The 23,161-nt window shown below is 48.6% G+C and overlaps 1 protein-coding gene across 4 annotated transcripts in view; it reads right to left on the bottom strand.

Annotated features, from left to right (window-relative positions):
* Nucleotides 1-5,156: 5,156 nt before the first annotated feature.
* The window catches only part of MST1 (macrophage stimulating 1), a 59,259-nt gene continuing 41,254 nt past the window's right edge, over nucleotides 5,157-23,161 (bottom strand). For 3 of the 4 annotated variants that reach the window (XM_088466183.1, XM_088466182.1, XM_088466185.1), the window contains exons 10-19: nucleotides 21,530-21,663; nucleotides 17,891-17,990; nucleotides 17,701-17,810; nucleotides 17,569-17,601; nucleotides 13,946-14,057; nucleotides 13,786-13,863; nucleotides 13,350-13,496; nucleotides 7,368-7,474; nucleotides 6,110-6,249; nucleotides 5,157-5,988 (exon numbers count right to left, since the gene is read on the bottom strand). In XM_088466183.1, coding sequence (XP_088322309.1) covers nucleotides 5,827-5,988; nucleotides 6,110-6,249; nucleotides 7,368-7,474; nucleotides 13,350-13,496; nucleotides 13,786-13,863; nucleotides 13,946-14,057; nucleotides 17,569-17,601; nucleotides 17,701-17,810; nucleotides 17,891-17,990; nucleotides 21,530-21,663 — 1,123 coding nt within the window. In that variant the 3' untranslated portion in view covers nucleotides 5,157-5,826. The remainder of the gene's footprint in view (nucleotides 5,989-6,109; nucleotides 6,250-7,367; nucleotides 7,475-13,349; nucleotides 13,497-13,785; nucleotides 13,864-13,945; nucleotides 14,058-17,568; nucleotides 17,602-17,700; nucleotides 17,811-17,890; nucleotides 17,991-21,529; nucleotides 21,664-23,161) is intronic. The other variant, XM_088466184.1, reaches the window with a different exon arrangement.

Below are 23,161 nucleotides of genomic sequence, written 5' to 3'. Positions count from 1 at the left end.
CACAAGATGGATTCGTATAGATCAGGGTAACATATATGGGAGAAAAAAAACGCCAGCACCAATTGTGTAATCCTCTTTATGTAATGGGATGTATATAACACTACGGCTCTAGTGATAGGAGCCCACCACCTACATAACAGAAGGTTATTGGGAATACCCCCCTCCCCCAACCACATAGCATAGTAATTATGCATAGAGTGCTCTCAGCCCTACGCTGGTAATTATGCATAGAATGCTCTCAGCCCTACGCTGGTAATTATGCATAGAGTGCTCTTAGTCCCACGCTGGTAATTATGCATAGAATGCTCTCAGCCCTACGCTGGTAATTATGCATAGAGTGCTCTTAGTCCCACGCTGGTAATTATGCATAGAATGCTCTCAGCCCTACACTGGTAATTATGCATAGAGTGCTCTCAGCCCTACGCTGGTAATTATGCATAGAATGTTCTCAGCCCTACGCTGGTAATTATGTATAGAATGCTCTCAGCCCTACACTGGTAATTATGCATAGAGTGCTCTCAGCCCTACGCTGGTAATTAGGTATAGAGTGCTCTCAGCCCTACGCTGGTAATTAGGTATAGAGTGCTCTCAGCCCTACGCTGGTAATTATGCATAGAATGCTCTCAGCCCTACGCTGGTAATTATGCATAGAGTGCTCTCAGCCCTGCGCTGGTAATTAGGCATAGAGTGCTCTCAGCCCTACGCTGGTAATTAGGTATAGAGTGCTCTCAGCCCTACGCTGGTAATTAGGTATAGAGTGCTCTCAGCCCTACGCTGGTAATTAGGTATAGAGTGCTCTCAGCCCTACGCTGGTAATTAGGTATAGAGTGCTCTCAGCCCTACGCTGGTAATTATGCATAGAGTGCTCTCAGCCCTGCGCTGGTAATTAGGTATAGAATGCTCTCAGCCCTACGCTGGTAATTAGGTATAGAGTGCTCTCAGCCCTACGCTGGTAATTAGGTATAGAGTGCTCTCAGCCCTACGCTGGTAATTATGCATAGAGTGCTCTCAGCCCTACGCTGGTAATTATGCATAGAGTGCTCTCAGCCCTACGCTGGTAATTATGCATAGAATGCTCTCAGCCCTACGCTGGTAATTATGCATAGAGTGCTCTTAGTCCCACGCTGGTAATTATGCATAGAATGCTCTCAGCCCTACGCTGGTAATTATGCATAGAGTGCTCTTAGTCCCACGCTGGTAATTATGCATAGAATGCTCTCAGCCCTACACTGGTAATTATGCATAGAGTGCTCTCAGCCCTACGCTGGTAATTAGGTATAGAGTGCTCTCAGCCCTACGCTGGTAATTATGCATAGAGTGCTCTCAGCCCTACGCTGGTAATTATGCATAGAATGTTCTCAGCCCTACGCTGGTAATTATGTATAGAATGCTCTCAGCCCTACACTGGTAATTATGCATAGAGTGCTCTCAGCCCTATGCTGGTAATTAGGTATAGAGTGCTCTCAGCCCTATGCTGGTAATTAGGTATAGAGTGCTCTCAGCCCTACGCTGGTAATTATGCATAGAATGCTCTCAGCCCTACGCTGGTAATTATGCATAGAGTGCTCTCAGCCCTACGCTGGTAATTAGGTATAGAGTGCTCTCAGCCCTACGCTGGTAATTAGGTATAGAGTGCTCTCAGCCCTACGCTGGTAATTATGCATAGAGTGCTCTCAGCCCTACGCTGGTAATTATGCATAGAGTGCTCTCAGCCCTACGCTGGTAATTATGCATAGAATGCTCTCAGCCCTGCGCTGGTAATTAGGCATAGAGTGCTCTCAGCCCTACGCTGGTAATTATGCATAGAATGCTCTCAGCCCTGCGCTGGTAATTAGGTATAGAATGCTCTCAGCCCTACGCTGGTAATTAGGCATAGAGTGCTCTCAGCCCTATGCTGGTAATTAGGTATAGAGTGCTCTCAGCCCTACGCTGGTAATTAGGTATAGAGTGCTCTCAGCCCTACGCTGGTAATTATGCATAGAGTGCTCTCAGCCCTACGCTGGTAATTATGCATAGAATGCTCTCAGCCCTACGCTGGTAATTAGGTATAGAGTGCTCTCAGCCCTACGCTGGTAATTATGCATAGAGTGCTCTCAGCCCTACGCTGGTAATTATGCATAGAGTGCTCTCAGCCCTACGCTGGTAATTATGCATAGAGTGCTCTCAGCCCTACGCTGGTAATTATGCATAGAATGCTCTCAGCCCTACGCTGGTAATTATGTATAGAGTGCTCTCAGCCCTACGCTGGTAATTATGCATAGAGTGCTCTCAGTACCGACACCTCAGTGGAATGATTTTCGGGGTTGCCCCACACACAGCTTGTCGCTGGTCAGTCAGGTATGTCGCATGTACTTTTACACAATCCAGAAGCGCCTTTGCGCTTCTCCAGCTGTTCGGGTGCAGTTTATTCATATATCAAAAAAACTTAATAAATAGGGTTTTTGTTTTTTTTGACAATTTTAATCAGAGACCTGACACATGTATGAGACAGACAGGCGAGCGGAGGCGCACACACAGCAGCGTGCAGAGGGGGTCTCAGCGGCTGATGAGAATACCGTGAATAGTCCTCCCTCTTCCCTTCGCGTAGGTTCTCAATGTCCCCACCGATGTGTCTGTCCTCATGGGATCTTTTTCAAAATGTACTCGGCTATAAGTACCCTCTGCAACTAGCAACTGTCCAAGACAACTGGGCCTTCAACCCAATCTATGTATAATACATGCTCAAACCATTTACGTGTATAACATAATAATGGTAATAAGGTTCCTGCTTGCTTACCGCGACTTCTGGTTCCTCGTTAGCATTTGTCTGTGTGTGGTTCTGGTGGAAGGCTGATACCAACACACCGTATAAAGGGTGAGTGACCAGCACCAGGACACCATAACGCAGGGGTATTTAACATGAGGGCCTCCAGCTGCACCAGATATCTGCAAAAGTTTTCTAGCACGGCCGAGCGTCAGTGGAGAAGATTACGCTCTAGGGCAGATTTCCTCCATGTCACATCTACGCTCTCATCATACAGTGCTGCCCTGTCTCTCTCTAACCTGTACTATTTCAAGCACCTCATCTCCTCTCAGTCCTCAAATCCCCGGGGTCTCATCACCACCTTCAACTCCCTCCTCTGCCCACCCCCTCCTCGCTCTCTGCTCTGCCCTTAACTTTGCTATTTACTATTACATCTAAAATTTACTCCATACGTCAGGACATCATATCTCTCCAGTCCCCCTGCTCTACACCTCCTTTTCCGGATCACCCCTCCCCATCCATTTTACTGACATCCTTCTCCCCTGTACCTGGAGAGAAAGTCATGGCCCTCCTCTGGTCCTCCCACCTCCTCTGCTACCTCTCTCCTTCTGCCTGCTCCCATCTTGCCCTCCTCCTTAATCTCTCCCTCTCATCTGGCACTGTCCCTTCTGCATTCATCACGCCCTTGTCTCCCCCAGTCTTAAAAAACCTACCCTTGATCCTAACATTGTCTAAAACTACCGTCCCATCTCTCTCCATGGGGGGAATTCAATTGAACGCGACGGGAGGGACTCCACAAAGCGCAGAGTATTGAATAGGTTCGGGTCAGAGACTTGCTGGTTAACGCGCCTATCGCACCTTAAACAAGGGTGTTAAGGCGCGTTACCCGGCATTCTCTGACCAAAGTGCCAGGCGCGCGGCTGTAAGCGCAGTGCTATGCAGAAAAACTGCTGCGCGCCCAGCACTTTGGTCGGATTTCTCCTCGCATCACCAGGGGGTGCGAGAAGAAATCCTTAGCGCGACCAAACAGCGCAGTGTATTGAATAGCTCCGGGAGTCCCTCCAGTCGCTATTCAATTGTGTGTTGAATTGAATTCCCCCCATGTTAGGATGCGCAGTGATGGTCCTCTCAGCCACTATATACACCGTAGCAGAGACCCTCTGATTGAACCCTTCAGGAAGGTCACTTTAGATGGCTGCTCCTGGGCCCAGTCACGTTGGCGCTTCATAAATTGTGGTGCTTAATTACTATATTCTCGTATAATGTGGGAGGCGCCACCACCCTCAGTTCTTACCAAAATGGTTGTCACATGTAGGGCGGGATGCAGCAACCTGAGAAATGTGTCAAACCCCCCAAATGCAGGTGTGACCGCCTCTCATATGCTCCATGTACCGCAATGCCACGCACTCCTGGGCTTGGTTGTGGTGGGTAATGCCAGCTTCCTGATTGCGGAGAGAAGCCCATAGACTTCCATGGTTAACGCTGAGAGCTGTGAGAGGGCGTCAGTAGGACACCTCAGACGGTCACACCGCTGCCCTTACAGCTCCCCGGAGCATCTCTAGGATAATCCGGGCATTGCTGTAATCACTGGTGATTGCGACTAAACGCTTTCTTGGACCAGACTGACGACAAATACATTTCCGTGGTCAGTGAAATAAAAAATAGTGTACAATAAAGTATCTACAGTATAAGCTGCACACAGCTAAGCCAGAAAGTACTCATCAGTTTCTCACTGTGCCTCATGCCTCTCTATAAACATTGTTTTGTGCCTCCACTGTCTTATCTCCATCTTTAAATGTCAGATTTAGAAACTGGCTGACTCATCTGGCCTGAGTATCAGCATTAGAAAATCCTGAAAACATGACCTGTTGGGATTACAGATGGGGTGTGGTCCCTGTATAAATCTGTATATTAGGTGTGACGATACAACACGCTCACCGTGTATAGATGGTGAGGTGCAGCCCATTGGCACAGCATGGGCTGTGCCCCCCCCCCCCCCCCGCCAGCGGAGAAGTAGCCGTCACCGCTCGGGCTCCGGTGTAATATATACAAACATGGCGCAAGTGTGGATCTAATAAATCAGTCACAGTGCGTCATCCTCCATTAACACAACGAGGCCGGATGGATTCAGCTCGGGAAAGTGGTTGTTTGTTTATCACTCTTAACTTTATCAATCAGCTGCTAACTAATTTTGTAACATGACAGTTAGGAGCTGATTGATTGGAAAGTGATAAAGTGGACAGGGATAAACTACCAATCAGAGTGTAATACATCTGCCCTAATGTCTGCGCCAATGACCTGCGTTTCCCAACAGATCACCACCATCAGCAAAGGGACTTGTTTGGGCTACAGACTGCGCGGGGGGGGGTCTCGGATATTCCTCCCAAATAATTATATTCTGAATAAATCGCCCTCACGGGAATACTGTCATTTTTACTTTAATAAATCTTTATTAGAAAACAGAGGAACATAAAGAGTTTTCCTTGCAACATAGAAAAGCCAAACCGAGCAGCGAGATGCGTTTTACACGGGCGCCGATGGCATTCTGTACATTTCTACAACACTTCTTAGTAGCGCGTCAGCGCCATGTGGTCCCTTTGTTGCGGCAGCTCACGTGTCACTTATTCACTTACAGGGTCTGGAGCTTATTATAAAACACCCGGTGTTCCCCTTAATATTGGGGGGTTTAGCTTATTTCCCGATGGGCGTCCCACGAGTACGTCGCTTGTGGGGATAAAGGAATCCGATGACTCAGATTCACCTGTGCATAAAAAGGGGAATCCTGAGCACCTGGACTGTTGGGGTAATTGAGAGCCACAGGAGAGGGGGCACAAATGAGGAACTTTTACTTCTTTACTTTAGAGAAACTAAACTGATGCTTTGTGTGAGGGATTAATAACCTTCTGCTGCTTAATGGACACTATAAAATTATATACAAGATACTGATGCGGATTCCCCCCATAGTCCTAACAAAACAGACCCGAGCGGCCATGCACTCTCCTCCCGGTACCCCCATCCACGCAGGAGTCCATCTTTAGTCACAGTAGAAGATGCGGCAGATGACGCACGCTGTACCGCTTCCGTTAGATTATCCTCATGACCTTGTAGATCCAATCCACATAGACGGAGACCCGGGTGAATACGCCTGGCACGTTCTTCTTCCCGCAGCCACGAGCTGGTATAATAACTCCCTCCAATACGTAGCAATCATGGGTCAGGCAGGCGAGCGGACCGCCGTAATCCCCCTGCAAGTGACCAATCACAAGGAGTTGGAAGAGGAGGAAAATGGGGACTCTCTACGGCAGAACTACAGGTCAGATCTCGGCACCAGCGGCGGACACAGCGTGGTATCACTGCCAGACTCACCTCACACGCACCAACGTCCACTGCTGTGGGCTCGGTGCAGATCTCGCCTTCACGCACGCGGTTTTTATGCGCTACATTACATTTCTCGTTACTCATCACTCTGAAAAAAGCGATCTTCAGGACGTCTTCATGTCCAGTACCTGGGGAGGACAGGAGGAGTCAGAGGCTGGGAGGTGGAGGTTCTGCCTGACCGGGGTGGTGCAAGGAAGGAGTCATTGGGGGTGGGGATAATATGGATGGTCATATATGTATAGGTATGTGTGTGTGACCTATCTGGCTGTGGTTGGGGGGTGTGTGTGTGACATAGCTGTGTGTGGTTGGGGTGTGTGTGTGTGACATAGCTGTGTGTGGTGGGTGTGTGTGTGTCCCATCTGGTTGGGGGGGGGGGGGGGGGGTGTGTGACATAGCTGGCTGTGGTTGGGGGTGTGTGTGTGTGACATAGCTGTGTGTGGTGGGTGTGTGTGTGTCCCATCTGGTTGGGGGGGGGGTGACATAGCTGGCTGTGGTTGGGGGTGTGTGAGACATAGCTGGCTGTGGTTGGGTGGGGTGTGTGACATAGCTGTGGTTGGGGGGGGTGTGTGTGACATAGCTGGCTGTGGTTGGGGGGTGTGTGTGACATAGCTGGCTGTGGTTGGGGTGTGTGTGTGTGTGTGTGTCCCATGTGGTTGGGGGGTGTGTGTGTGACATCTGGCTGTGGTTGGGGTGTGTGTGTCCCATCTGGCTGTGGTTGGGGGTGTGTGTGTGTGACATAGCTGGCTGTGGTTGGGGTGTGTGTGACATAGCTGGCTGTGGTTGGGGGGTGTGTGTGTGTGTGACATAGCTGGCTGTGGTTGGGGTGTGTGTGTGTGTCCCATCTGGCTGTGGTTGGGGGGTGTGTGTGTGACATCTGGCTGTGGTTGGGGTGTGTGTGTGTGTGTCCCATCTGGCTGTGGTTGGGGGGTGTGTGTGTGACATCTGGCTGTGGTTGGGGTGTGTGTGGTGTTGGTGTGTGTGTCCCATCTGGCTTGTGGTTGGGGGGTGGGTGTCCCATCTGGCTTGTGGTTGGGGTGTGTGTGGTCGTTGTGTGTGTGTGTGTGTGTGTGGTTGGTGTGTGTCCCATCTGGCTGTGGTCGGTGTGTGACATCTGGCTGTGGTTGGGGTGTGTGTGACATCTGGCTGTGGTTGGGGTGTGTGTCCTATCTGGCTGTGGTCGGTGTGTGACATCTGGCTGTGGTGTGTGTGGTCATTGAAACATTAGACACTTACAGCTGGTACTTACCTCGTGTGTCTCCCCAGCCTGCAATCTCACACTGGGTATCATCTGGTACAATGTATCTCTCAGGAGGCAGACATATCACAGCCACTCTGGTGTTCAGGGTCACCGGCCTTGTGGGGGGAGAGAGAAGCGTGTTAGGGAATGCGCAGAAGGCAGCCAGTAACCAAAGGAAGACTGTGACCCTGTACTCGCCAAAGCCCTCATCATCTCAGCACGACCGACACCATATCATCACCGTCCCCTGCAACTCACCACAGCCTCCTGCATCACACCACAGCCTCCTGCTTCTCACTACTGCCTCCTGCTTCTCACTACTGCATCACACCACAGCCTCCTGCTTCACACTACAGCCTCCTGCTTCTCACTACTGCATCACACCACAGCCTCCTGCTTCACACTACTGCATCACACCACAGCCTCCTGCTTCACACTACAGCCTCCTGCTTCTCACTACTGCATCACACCACAGCCTCCTGCTTCACACTACAGCCTCCTGCATCACACCACAGCCTCCTGCTTCTCACTACTGCAACACACCACAGCCGCCTGCTTCTCACTACTGCATCACACCACAGCCGCCTGCTTCTCACTACAGCCTCCTGCTTCTCACTACTGCAGCACACCACAGCCGCCTGCTTCTCACTACTGCATCACACCACAGCCTTCTGCTTCACACCACAGCCGCCTGCTTCTCACTACTGCATCACACCACAGCCGCCTGCTTCTCACTACTGCATCACACCACAGCCGCCTGCTTCTCACTACTGCATCACACCACAGCCGCCTGCTTCTCACTACTGCATCACACCACAGCCGCCTGCTTCTCACTACTGCATCACACCACAGCCGCCTGCTTCTCACTACTGCCTCCTGCCTCTCACTACTGCATCACACCACAACCTCCTGCTTCTCACTACTGCATCACACCACAGCCTCCTGCTTCTCACTACTGCATCACACCACAGCCTCCTGCTTCTCACTACTGCCTCCTGCCTCTCACTACTGCATCACACCACAGCCGCCTGCTTCTCACTACTGCATCACACCACAGCCTCCTGCTTCTCACTACTGCCTCACACCACAGCCTCCTGCTTCTCACTACTGCCTCACACCACAGCCTCCTGCCTCTCAGTACTGCATCACACCACAGCCACCTGCTTCTCACTACTGCATCACACCACAGCCTCCTGCTTCTCACTACTGCATCACACCACAGCCGCCTGCTTCACACTACAGCCTCCTGCTTCTCACTACTGCCTCCTGCATCACACCACAGCCGCCAGCTTCTCACTACTGCATCACACCACAGCCTCCTGCTTCTCACTACTGCATCACACCACAACCTCCTGCTTCTCACTACTGCCTCCTGCATCACACCACAGCCTCCTGCTTCTCACTACTGCAACACACCACAGCCTCCTGCTTCTCACTACTGCATCACACCACAGCCGCCAGCTTCTCACTACTGCATCACACCACAACCTCCTGCTTCTCACTACTGCCTCCTGCTTCTCACTACTGCCTCCTGCATCACACCACAGCCGCCTGCTTCTCACTACTGCATCACACCACAGCCTCTTGCTTCACACCACAGCCTCCTGCTTCTCCCTAGTGTCACCACAACACCCACTGCAGCTGGCTGGGGCCCGGCCCCTGGGAGGGCAGGAGAATCATGGAGGAGAGATTTGTATTGCAGCTGCTGTAAGCATGATCAGGAGCCTGTCCCCGGGGCTGGGGCACCTGTGCATATTTCCACAGCCTTCATGTGCACAGCTCCCCAGCTGCCAAACATGGTGATGAGCAATGTCCTTCTTGCATAATGTACCCTGTATTTCCTTGGCTTCCTCCCCGTGGTGCCCCTGTCCAAGAACAGCGCTGACTTCCATGGGAGGTGCCTTCTCATCACTGAGGGCATCTGGCTGCGCAGGAACATCACACTGGAGGTGGAGCACGTCACGATGGAGGAGTGGTGGCCGAAGTCGGCCTGCAGGTACAGCGTAGGGATGGGCATCGGAATCCAATGGTGACTAACCATGAATGTTTTTGTTCTGATGATAGTGTTTTTACTATTTTATGGTGGCGGTCCAATGTTCGCCACCATCAAATGGAATTTGTTCGATGGTGTTCCGATGTTTTTTTACATTTTTATTTCTGATAGCTATGTCTCCTCTGCCTACATCAGGGCATTTTCATGAGTTAGTTGGAGGATGTCTCTCACACTCTGTCTGTCTCAGATGTGACCCAGCTGAGCCCCTGACTCCCACCCCTCTCAAGGCTGCTACTAAGCAACAGGACACATTGCTAGCTCTGATTGGCTTTCTGAGACAGCGAGAGCCAATCAGAGCACAGCCTTCACCCCTGCAGCAGCAGTCACTCACAGCACTAGTTTTTTTCTGTGACTTCATTCCAAGCTTCAGTTTCAGATGTCTTGTTGTTTCAGCACCATGGCCAGCTCCTATACAGCAGCTTAATGCAAGATTTTTTTTCTATGACTTTGCTTCATTAAAATAGTCACCGCTCGGATCCCTTTTGTCATAGATGAATGGTTCATACACCTGAGCCTTCCTTAACCAATGCTGTATAAAATAGTGAAAACCCCTTCAAAATCCGTCCAGTGGTTTAAGAGATTAGCCAGAACGAACAAGCAGACCCCTAAACCAGAGACTTATTTATATAGAGACCTCTCTCTGCATCAAGACCCCTGCCTGCACTCCCTATGATGGGATTAGGCACAATGAGCGGCACCCCTGCAGTCCTATCACCGTATGCTATAGCTGGGGACAGACAGGATCTGATGCACTCCAAAGACTGCAATACAATACACAGAGCATTTTAGTGACGGCCATACAGTATACAAACCCTAGTGACTGTGTTCCTCATCTTTGCAGTGTATTGTATAGCAGGGTCAGAGATACTGGAGGATTGGTAATGTACGGACAATGTTTTCCTCTCAGCAGCTAAGGCTCATACCCGGAGGAGTAACAAGACGTCATTTCGCCCTGAGCAAGCACATGCTTTGATGGCCCCTTAGCTTGTGATATACCCACCCCGGTATACATCACACAGAATGTGGATAGAGATATCCCTCTGTACATCACACTACCATAGGAGATTATATACATATTACGCAGCCCAAGGTGTATAGAACCCACTCCCAAATCCTTTATATAATTTCCTATATATTTTTTATCCACTGGTGTACACTCACATGGCAGCGCCTCCCCATCCAGCGAGGTGGTAGGATGTGTAAAAATAAATAAGTAATAAATACCAGGGGAAAAAAAAGTGAGCTGGGTGCAAATGATGCGACCACTGAACCTTCCGGGCCCCAAAGCATCGCACCCCGCGCACCCTCTAAAGTCATGCCCCTGCCGTGCTCTCTTTACGTTTTACTGACACTTTCCCTTAAATTCTGAGTAACACGTTGAAACGCCATCATCCAGCGACTAAATTTATATGGTCATATAGACATTGTTTATAAACCAGGGGAGAAGGGAGAAATGGGGGCTCTTTCCTTCTTTAACGACTATAGAACGACACGGAGGCCAATGAGACTAATCTATCACCTCCGTACACTCAGCTGCGGCGTATACCGCGCACGTACCCAGCCAGGCTACTTCACCTCTCGCTGTGGGGCTGTGACAGTCTACTGCAACCCCACAGTTGGGGCCTCATACCCAATTTCTAGCGTCTGGCTTCATTGTGCAGCAATGATCCCTATTTTCCCCCAGGTCTGAATAGACTGGACAGGTTTTCAAGCCAACCTGTGATTTTTCCCATCATTTGTGGACATACAGTTGCGACTACAGATCCGGACTCCTCGTCCCATCAGTACTAACAGCTTTCAGATACCGCGCGACCCCCATCCCCCCCAACACCTCTCCAGGGGGCTCACCTTTACCAGCAGCTCAGCTGGCAGGACAACATGGGGGAGATTCTGAACCCTGGTACCAGATTTAGGGAGAGATGTACTAAGCCTTGGAGAGAGAAAGTACCAACCAATCAGCTCCTGTCATTTTGCAAACAGCCTGTAACATGACAGGAGCTCAATGGTAGGTACTTTATCTCTCTCCAAGACTTAGTACATAGACTCCATAATCTTTGTGTTAAAAGTGGAGTTTCACCTTCACTGGGAACCTTGTATGTACGAGACTCCAGGCCATTATACTGGCGCATTTGGCAATGAGGGCAACATGGCTCACATTTGGTGACACTGTCCTAAGATGGCATGCCGCCGCCCCCCCCCCCTTCTTATGGGGACTAAATTATTAACACAACCCTTTCCCCCTCCTCCAAATTACTCCCAACACTAATTCTTTGTGAAACTCTCCCATTTCCCCTCTAACTCCCATCTGGGGCAACCTGGACTTTCCACCCAGAATGGCCACAGGAGTTGGATTGAGGCGAATCTTTAGTTTCCTACTGACTTCTGTAGAGATGGACAATGGAGAACACTTTCAATCTTCAGCAAAGGTCCCCTCTTCCTCAAACCATTTACATACTTTCATGTACGGCACTTCCTCAATTCCTTGCGTCCAGAAGCCTCAACCCTTGTGACCATTTGTGGACCCTACTCGATGTCTAAAGGAACGACCTCCCAAACAGATGGCATGCACATACTAATCTACCATGAGATATGGGAACTCTGGTCCCCCCCACCTGATCAGGCTTGAGGAATACAGGAGATTAGGAACAGCAAGACGCTACCAGGAAACTTCTTACTAATACCCCTTTTACACCAAAGTCCAGGGTTTGATCCAGGATCTGGAACATGGTTCCAACTCTGATCAGACCCAGGACATGACCCCTTTATACAGCAGCGCTGACCTGGGTTATCCCCGAGTCGTCGCCGTTCACACTGGACCCAGGTCTGCAGTGACCTTGGTCTTCCAGCATTGCAGTGGACACTTGGAACCGGCCAATCAGGTAGCATGTGGCACGACCCAGATTGCACCATTTAACACTGCAGGGTGACATGGGAAGACCGGAGCCCAACCCTGCAAGCCACCAGTGTTGGATCCTCGGGACACTGGACCCAGGTTGATGCACATCACGTACAAAATCCTTTCGCTCACTGCTAAAAATGAGGCAAATTATGGCAATGGAGAAAGTTATATTTTATCTCGTAACCGGGACATTCATCCAGATTCAGCGTCCCTGGCTTTCTGTAGAGGGCAGATAAGCTCCCTCCCGGCTTTCCGTAGAGTTAGCCCCCTGCGCAATGCCATCATCCCACCCACAAATAACCCTTACTTACAGCATCTATTTGTGATACCAGGCACCAATGGCCCTTGTGTATGGGTACCTACTACTGAGGGAGCAGGGAAAGCAGACAGGACCTAGTGTATGGGCACCTACTACTCAGGGAGCACAGGCAACAGGGAAAGCAGACAGGACCTAGTGTATGGGCACCTACTACTCAGGGAGCACAGGCAGCAGGGAAAGCAGACAGGACCTAGTGTATGGGCACCTACTACTCAGGGAGCACAGGCAGCAGGGAAAGCAGACAGGACCTAGTGTATGGGCACCTACTACTCAGGGAGCACAGACAGCAGGGAAAGCAGACAGGACCTAGTGTATGGGCACCTACTACTCAGGGAGAACAGGCAGCAAGGAAAGCAGACAGGACCTAGTGTATGGGCACCTACTACTCAGGGAGCACAGGCAGCAGGGAAAGCAGACAGGACCTAGTGTATGGGCACCTACTACTCAGGGAGCACAGGCAGCAAGGAAAGCAGACAGGACCTAGTGTATGGGCACCTACTACTCAGGGAGCACAGGCAGCAGGGAAAGCAGACAGGACCTAGTGTATGGGCACCTACTACTCAGGGAGCACAGGTAGCAGGGAAAGCAGACAGGACCTAGTGTATGGGCACCTACTACTCAGGGAGCACAGGCAGCAGGGAAAGCAGACAGGACCTATACCCACAGCTCCTGTGTCCTGCACTACAACAGATGGAGAGCATTGCTGCAGCAGGACCTCACCTTTCCAGCTTCAGCATCACCAGGCTGGAGTCCGATGGACCACACATGATCTTGCTGATGGCCACAGACTGTTTATCAGGGTCTTCAGCTTTAGGGTTAACGAAGAGTGTACCCACCATGGCTTGATATCCGGACAGGTCAGCGTCACTGCAGGAGAGGATGGAGTCAGTCTCTTTATACTAGGGACGTCAGTATTAGTGGTTTACGCCTCCCCCCTCCCCCCCCCATTCCTCCATCTTCTCATCTCACAGAAGCTTCCACACAACTAGAAGAGACCACTAGAGGCCCACTCATAGCCAATGTCTTTCATCCACTTGTGTCCGGGACGGGGAATGGTCTCTCTTATTATGGCCGCTACAGGGGAGAGAAGGATGGGAGTGTGCACACCCAACTACCAGTATAAGAGAGGGGTGTGATCGGTTTTAGGGATTCTTACCAGGAAGAGAAGCACTGTCTCGTGCTGATAACCCAATCCTCCTTAACCAGGGAACCCCCGCAGAAATGGTCCCCTTGTCTGGATGAGAAATAAATAAAATAAACCTATCAGTGACAGAAAAGGTGCATTTTATAATTGCTCTAACTAGATTCCTTCGTACCGGTTGCGTAAGCTGACGGTCCAGGGCGAGTTTCCAGGACGACCGCCCACTATTCGCCCCTTTTTCTGATGTTTCTCATCTCTTTTACCGCATGATTCAAACTGAATATTTTCTGCAATGAGAGAGGCGCAGTTTCAGTAGGAGAGTTGCGCAGAACAAACAGGCGCGCAATGCTGGCCGCCATTTTCTGTGTCCCGTATAAGGAGAGCCTTTTTTCTGAAAAGAGCAGCGAGCAAAGGCGAGGAGTGGAAAAGGTTACTGTGGCCGGGGGCCGACCACACGTGATTAAAATGGCTGCCAAGACATTGAGGGGATTAACCCTCATGCCATTGCGCCATTTTTAAAAGGACAGTGTAAAAGCACACTGCACATGGCTTATAATAAACTGTATTAAAGTATATATGTATTGCTGTAATGCACTGCAGCTGATCTGCAATGCATTAGTGCATGAAGCAACGCATTTTTAATAGGCTATGCACTATGTGGTTTAAATGTATATTTTGTAGAGAAAATGCACTTATAAAGGAATGTATAAGTTGTTGTGTATTAGAAGGCTGTAACATTTAAGTGAAATGGTTATGAGACATTCTCACCTCCTGACATAGGAAGTGATATGTTAATTGTCCTGACCTATGACAGAGGTCAGACCATTGTGTAACAAAGCTTTCTTTGAAGTGCATCCAGATTAGACCAGGATGGAAGCTGTGAAGGTGTGAAGAGTCAGTGGCCTGAGACTATCTCCTGTGTGTCTGCACTTCTGGGGGAGAGAAGTGTTTGTTTTTTCATGACTATTGCAGGAAGACCAAAGCGAATATTATTGCTGGTTATCCTACATTGATACATTAATCGCACAGTGACAAAATATCTAAGGATGAAAGTAAATTACCAGTTCCTGTGGAATGTGAGTTGTAATTACATTTAGGATAGATGGTCTGATTGGGTTACAAGACCAACGGTGGGTGGATGTCACCATGCTGTATTATGTGTTCTGACTATATATACAGGGCCTGTGAGCCTGCGTTTTTGGTACAACCCTGTAACTTCTTTGAGGAGAAGAACTGCTTGATAAGATTTCTTGTATGCGATGCGAGTCATCTTCAAGACTTTGAGCAATAAACATCTTGCCTGACTTCAATTGTATCTCAATCCTGCGACCATCAGAGTTGCGCCAAACGCTATTCCGTTCTCCGGCTGTTCTGGGTAAGAGCTCCGTGTCTCCAAGTTCAAGCCCTCTGCCAAGCTACCGTGCAGACCTGGTCCATTGCGAGGGATCAGGAGGATTCAGCCGACACCAATCAGGGGGTGTGGCCACAGCTAGTCAAACGCATACGCAGCAGAAGCGGTTCCAGGTGCCGAGGGAGGAGCCTGAGGAGTAACTTAAACAGCGGTTCCAAACGCCATTGGTAGAGGTTGGTGGTGGCAGCATCGTTACACGCCCACGGCGCAGGGGGCGGAGTCAGTGACAGGCGGTCACTGACTGTGCGTGGGAGTCCAAGAGCGCTAACCCGTGACCAGGGCCGGCCTAGGCGAAAGTCGTCCAGTCACAGTTACACTATGACAATGGAACACCAAGACGTAACACATGGGAGCTGCAGATTCCAGAGTATCACACAATGGGCCTGGTAGCCCCTGAGAGGGTGGACAAGGGGAGGGCACCAGGTCTGAGATAATGGGTGAGACCTATGCTGCCATGTTTTCCATTCCAGCCAGGTGACAGTTTGTTAATGACCAATTGTAATGGAGAGGGATGGGGGTCCACGCACTGCCAGTGGGAGGCTATGAGGCATCTAGCTGCATAGAGGATCTGGGTACGCTTGCCCCTAGAGGACAGGGGACAGGTTATTAGTGATTGTAATGTTGGTCACCTTGCTTAGAAGGTCCAAGATTTCATCCAAGGAGGTTACAATTTTAGGATAGGTCTATTATATATGAAGAAGGAGACTATTTCACCACATAGACCCACAGATATGGTGTACCAGCTGTAATATACCTTATAGGCATTTCATGTGTGGGGAAATGGAGAGCTAAGACACCATCTCCCATATGACCGGTCAGGAGACTGGAGGAACTGCAGGCAGGTAGTCCAATAGGATGTTCTGAGGAGTACCAGAGCGTTTTCGGCAGTACCGGGTCAGAACCAAGCAGGATTGATGGTACCAGGGGATGGGCAGAATCAGGTCAGAAGAATAGCCGAAGTCAGAACCTGGAGATAACTAGGAGCAGTACCAGGGGAGCAGGCAAGGAGAACCGGACGAGAGACGAGGTGAGAGAGAGAGGCAGGCAGAGACGAGGTGAGTGAGAGAGAGAGGCAGGCAGAGATGAGGTGAGTGAGAGAGAGAGAGGCAGGCAGAGACGAGGTGAGTGAGAGAGAGAGGCAGGCAGAGACGAGGTGAGTGAGAGAGAGGCAGGCAGAGACGAGGTGAGAGAGAGAGGCAGGCAGAGACGAGGTGAGTGAGAGAGAGAGGCAGGCAGAGACGAGGTGAGAGAGAGAGAGGCAGGCAGAGACGAGGTGAGTGAGAGAGAGAGAGGCAGGCAGAGACGAGGTGAGTGAGAGAGAGAGGCAGGCAGAGACGAGGTGAGTGAGAGAGAGAGAGGCAGGCAGAGACGAGGTGAGAGAGAGAGGCAGGCAGAGACGAGGTGAGTGAGAGAGAGAGGCAGGCAGAGACGAGGTGAGTGAGAGAGAGAGGCAGGCAGAGACGAGGTGAGTGAGAGAGAGAGGCAGGCAGAGACGAGGTGAGTGAGAGAGAGAGGCAGGCAGAGACGAGGTGAGTGAGAGAGAGGCAGGCAGAGACGAGGTGAGTGAGAGAGAGGCAGGCAGAGACGAGGTGAGTGAGAGAGAGAGGCAGGCAGAGACGAGGTGAGTGAGAGAGAGGCAGGCAGAGACGAGGTGAGTGAGAGAGAGGCAGGCAGAGACGAGGTGAGTGAGAGAGAGAGGCAGGCAGAGACGAGGTGAGAGAGAGAGGCAGGCAGAGACGAGGTGAGAGAGAGGCAGGCAGAGACGAGGTGAGAGAGAGAGGCAGGCAGAGATGAGGTGAGAGAGAGAGAGAGGCAGGCAGAGACGAGGTGAGAGAGAGAGGCAGGCAGAGACGAGGTGAGAGAGAGAGAGAGGCAGGCAGAGACGAGGTGAGAGAGAGAGGCAGGCAGAGACGAGGTGAGTGAGAGAGGCAGGCAGGCAGAGACGAGGTGAGAGAGAGAGGCAGGCAGAGACGAGGTGAGTGAGAGAGAGAGGCAGGCAGAGACGAGGTGAGTGAGAGAGAGGCAGGCAGAGACGAGGTGAGAGAGAGAGAGGCAGGCAGAGACGAGGTGAGTGAGAGAGAGAGGCAGGCAGAGACGAGGTGAGTGAGAGAGAGAGGCAGGCAGAGACGAGGTGAGTGAGAGAGAGAGGCAGGCAGAGACGAGGTGAGAGAGAGAGGCAGGCAGAGACGAGGTGAGAGAGAGAGGCAGGCAGAGACGAGGTGAGTGAGAGAGAGAGGCAGGCAGAGACGAGGTGAGTGAGAGAGAGAGGCAGGCAGAGACAAGGTGAGAGCGAGGGAGAGGCAGGCAGAGACAAGGTGAGAGCGAGAGAAAAACAGACTGACAAGGTGAGCGCGTGTGCGAGAGAGCGCGTGACAGCGAATTCTTACCGGCTTCTTTTAGACCAATTGGAGTCTTCCCATCTGTAAAACAGGGATAAGTGAGGACACTGGGAGAGTCAGCGCTATACAATGGTGACACACAATAGTCGCCACAGATCGCTGTACACACTTATTCCTTACCACACAGTTTGATAGCACAATAGTCAAAGGGAGTGTTGGGGTCCTTTGTGTAGCACCAGGGGCCGTGGCTGTCCCCATCTGGGTTCCGGCAGTAGTTCTCCTGCTGTCTGCTTGGAAAGAAGGATGAATGGTTTATTGTTGGACCCTTTCATATGTACGATTATGGGCTGAGAGTGTCAGTAGGACGTACTGAGGATCATTGGCGTTCTCACTCCAGTAACTGCACGGAATGCCCTTCCTCGTCTTATTCACATGCCCGTCATAGGTCTCTCCATTGCCAGAGAAACAACCTGAGTGAGAAATAGAGGTCACCACTAATCATCCTGTGCGGAGACCAAGGTCACCGATGACAGATATATACACATACATAAATACATACATACATACATACATACATACATATATATATATATATATATATATATACACATACACACACACACATACACACACATACATACATATATATACATACACATACACACATACATGTATATATATATTATCTTATAGGGGTGCACTCACCAGACTGATGCAGTAATTCTCAAGAAAAATTGCTTTATTTCATCATACAAATAGATTCCGACGTTTCGGTCCCGTTCGGACCTTTGTACAGGTACAATAACCATGATACATCATGCCTATAAATACCTAAATCCCCATCCCTCTAATAACAAACAAGCCCTGACATGGACAAATACATACATTGAACATAAAACAAACACATATGTAAAAGACCTGAGTAGATAGTGTTCCGGTATCCAGGTATTAGACCAGTTGCTATCCCTAGACGCGCAAACTAATTCCCCGTCAGGCATCATCTCTGAAGTGCAAATCAGCGCTGTAAGCCGGGCAGACGCGCACACATGTCGTCATCACAGATCGCCATGCGCGCGGCTAAGTCACGTGATACTAACAGCCATACTTCCTGGTATACAACACCAGGTTGCCAAGCAACTCAAATGCAGTCACCTGGGGCACATGACCCCGTATAAACAGCAATAATAGTTCACCAATTTGTTCTACACAGGTCTATCACAATAAATCAATATCATCAATATCATTTCAGACAATGGGTTGATATGAACCAAATCAATGCGCATTATACTATATATAAATGTTAATATAAAAAATCCCAGTAATTTATGTCCAATATAGCATCAGTATTCATTATCACAGTTAGCATCGATGGTTCAGTACATCACAGATCCAAAAAAGAGAAAAACTAAAAATCAAGAAAAAAGTAAGAAAAAAAGAAAAAAATCTCTATGCAACAATAGATCTTGGAGATATTCAGAGTGCACCCCTTATAGGAAGATATTATATTGTATTGATTCATTAAGTCCTCTGGGCCAAATCGTATCAAGTTTTTCAATCCACATTGCTTCTCTTCTCAAGTGGATTTTGGCCCTATCGCCTCCTCTCTGTAAGGGCAGAATCCTATCGATGACAATACATCGGAGGGAAGCCAATTGGTGCCTATATTGTGTGAAATGACGAGCCACTGGTTTATCAGAATTGCCCGTGTTTAAGGCCAACCGTATTGATGAACGATTGTTAGCGATGCGTTCACGGAATGGTCGAATGGTTTTGCCTACATACATTATTGAACACGGACATAAGTAAATAAATCACAAAAATCAGACATACAAGATAAGCGGTGTCTGATTTCAATTTTTTGTCCATTATGTGAGTGTGAAAAATAGGTCCCAACATTCATGCTTCGACAGGTGGTGCAATTTAAACACCTAAAGCACCCTGTTTTAGATGTAGATAACCACCCTTCGTCAGTATTCTTCATCGACATATTTCGGCGCATCAGGATATCTTTCAGGTTTGACCTCCTACGATAGGCAATTTCCCCAATGATGGGTCCGATTTCACCACCTCCCAGTATTTTTTAACCGCCAACGGTGTGGTATAACTTCCTGTATCAAAAGTGGTGAGGAACACAAAGTTCTCTGAATCTTCCTTATTTATAGATGATCTATTTTGCAAAAAAAGATTATATGCTCTATCAAGACATTTCTTAACTATTTCTGGATGGTATCCTCTCTCCAAGAATGGCTGTTGCATTTCCACAAGTTGAAGTTCCATAGTATCGTTATCAGAATTGTTCCGCATGACTAACAAATTGCGAAATCCGAAGACTCTCCTTTTAAGGTTTAGGATGATAACTATTATAATCAAGAAGTGTATTCCGATCTGTGATTTTCCTGAACAATCGATGTCCATATCCTGAATTTGTCGCGAACACAGTCACATCTAAAAAATCAATCTGGTGCCTATTACATTGCATGGTAAAACGAATTGGAGTCTCCAATTGATTAAGACTAGTCACCATATCCACAACTGAAGCCTCATCACCCCGCCATAGCAAGAAAACATTGTCAATAAAACGTCTGTAATGCACAATGTTACCTCCAAACATCGGGTAGATATAACGTGTCTCATAATCATCCATATAAATATTTGCATATTCTGGGGCGATATTACTCCTCATAGCAGTACCTGATGTTTGAAGGTAACATCGATCACCAAATCGTAAATAGTTACAGGTAAGTGTCAAATGCAATAACTCCAACAAAAACTCAACTGGTGGTAAGCCATGATGGTATTGTTCCAAAACCTTTTTGACAGCTTGAATCCCCTCATTATGGGGAATGACTGTGTACAAGGATGACACATCCATTGTCACCAATAGATGTGAATCTATATCAATAACCAAGGATTTATGATCTTTAATGAAGTCTCTAGTATCTTTAATATAACTCTGTATATGACTTACACAAGGTTGCAAATATGTGTCTAGAAAGCGAGCCACAGGTTGAAGCAGGGAACCCCGGGCAGAGATGATTGGTCGTCCTGGTGGTCTCTGTATACACTTATGCACCTTGGGTAATGTGTATAATATGGGGCAGATAGGGAATTCAGAACGCAAATAGTCACAAACAGTTTCAGAAATCCACCCCTGACCCAAGGCACTCATCAACACTGTGTCTAGTCTATTCTTGAACACCATAGTAGGATCATTATCCAGAGCTCTATAGGTGTTCGTATCAGATAACTGGTTCAAAATCTCCTTGTTATAGGAGCAAGTGTCCTGGACCACCACGGCTCCCCCTTTGTCAGCTGGTCTTATAGTGATTAATTTATTCTCCCTCAGTTGTCCTAAAGCATCCCTTTCCAACCTGGTGAGATTATGCCTAATCTTGTTTTTCTGAATCAACTGCTTGATGGATTGCTCCATCAAGCGTGTAAACGCTTTAATGCTGGGATTAGTAGACACAGGGTCATAAGTGCTTCGTTTCTTAAACATATTGTCTTGTTTATCTGATTCAGAGTCCTTATATTTTGCAGTACTGTAGTTGTCGATGTTCCACCTCAAACTATCAAATCTAACAGTGGGTTTGGATGTTAACCCTTTTGAGAGAACACACACACACACACACATATATATATATATATATATATATATATATATATATATATATACATATATATATATATATATATATATATATACATATATATATATATATATATATATATATATACACACACACACACACACACTTTAATATTGAGGAGACTAAAATGGATCCGGTACTGGGATAATATTCACTTTTAATATTTTATATTTATGTTGTTTTATAACAGCATCATGTAACCTAGATAATTACCGCTGCTCTGAGATAAGATGGTTTATTTGGCAACAAATGGGGTTATTTCCATGGATTTTCTCCCGTATGTAAGCGTGTGTATAATATTACGGGCACAGGACATGGATGGGGAGGAGGGGGGTAGGAAGGGGTGATGGAGGCCTCACCTGTGGCGTCCGTGACATCGTCTGCGCAGCGTTTGATCTGGAAGCAGTAGGCCACTCTCATGCTAGGGTTGGAGGTGAAACACCAGGGGGCTTCTGATCCATCCGGATTTCGGCAATAATTCTCTTCCAGTCCCCTAGGAATAATCACACACAGTGTGGGAATAAATGTACCTGTAAGATGTCTAACAGGTGACTGGTACTTAGGTCTTTTTTTCATCCAAAGAAAATGATATTTTGCATTATTGTGGATCATTGTGTAACCTTAGCGTCACTCTGCAAATGCCGCAGGTCCTATAATTATAGAGCTGGGAGGTTACTGGTATTATCATAGTCCAGGTGAAAGGTAACACGTCGTATACTGGTCAGCAGCAATTACACAGCGAGCTGCATGGCTGACATCCAACGCAGAGACTGGGGCCTGTATGATTATCCTATTACCCGGAATCTACCGTGACAGCTGCCATATCGGTTACTTGTATGAGTGATCGCAGAGTCTCATATCATTTGTGTGTATGTATATATATATATATATATATATATATATATATATATATATATATACTATCCCGCCAAAGTTAAGTAGCAGAGTTAGGCACTAATGGGAAGAGAAGGTTTAGGGTGCTGGGTGGGAGGGTTAGGTTAGCGGCATCGAGTTTGACCGCTGGCATCCTGTACCCACACGAACAGGGACTGTAATGACATTGTATACATATACTGTAATATGGAGTTGGTCCCCCTATTACAGCTTCCACTCCCGTTTGAAGACTTTCCACAAGATGTCAGAGTGTTTATGTGGGAATTTGTGCCCAGTCATTCTGTAGAGCATTTATGAGGTCCGGCACGGACGTTGGCTCGCAATCTCCGTTCCAGCTCATCCCAAAGGTGCTGGATGGGGTTGAGATCGGGGCTGTGTGTGGGCCAGTCACGTTCTTCCACACCGAGCTCATCAAACCATATCTTTATAGTCCTTGCTTTGTCATGTTGGAATAGAAAAGAGTCTTCCCCAAACTATCCCGCCCCCCTCCCCGCGGCCTCTGCTGCAAGGGTGCGGGGTGAGCAGACCGCCCGTACACACTGCCCGATGGACAGATACATCTACCATCGGCTGTGCAGCAGAGCTGATGCGATAGGTACTGCTGAAACACTGTGGCCGATGGGCACCCAATATATTCGCCGATCAATTGATATCTGCCAGTGTGTACCCAGCAATAGCATTATGCAAAAATGTCTTGGTATGCTGAAGCATTAAGACTGCCCTTCACTGGAGATAAGGGGCTTAGCCCAAACCCTGACACCGCCCCATACCATTATCCCTCCTCCACCAAACGTCACAGTATGCACAATACAGTCAGGCAACGTTCTCCTGGCATCTGCCAAACCCAGACTCGCCCATCTGACTGCCAAACAGAGAAGCGTGATTCCTCACTCCACAGAAGATGTTTCCACTGCTCCAGAGTCCAGTGTCCGTGTGTTTTACACCACTCCATCCCACGCTTGGCATTGGACATGGTGACCTGAGGCTGGCATGCAGCCGCTAGGCCATGGATCCCATTACAGTAAGCTCCCGCCACACAGTGTTTGTGCTTACATTAATGCCAGTGGAAGTTTGGAACTCTTCAGCTATGAAATCAG

This window comes from Taudactylus pleione, unplaced genomic scaffold (assembly GCF_031769625.1).
Source record: "Taudactylus pleione unplaced genomic scaffold, aTauple2 ptg002615l, whole genome shotgun sequence".
Taxonomy (NCBI): Eukaryota; Metazoa; Chordata; class Amphibia; order Anura; family Myobatrachidae; genus Taudactylus; species Taudactylus pleione.
Note: the sequence above shows the minus strand (reverse complement) of the source record. Positions and strands in the feature narration are given on the sequence as shown.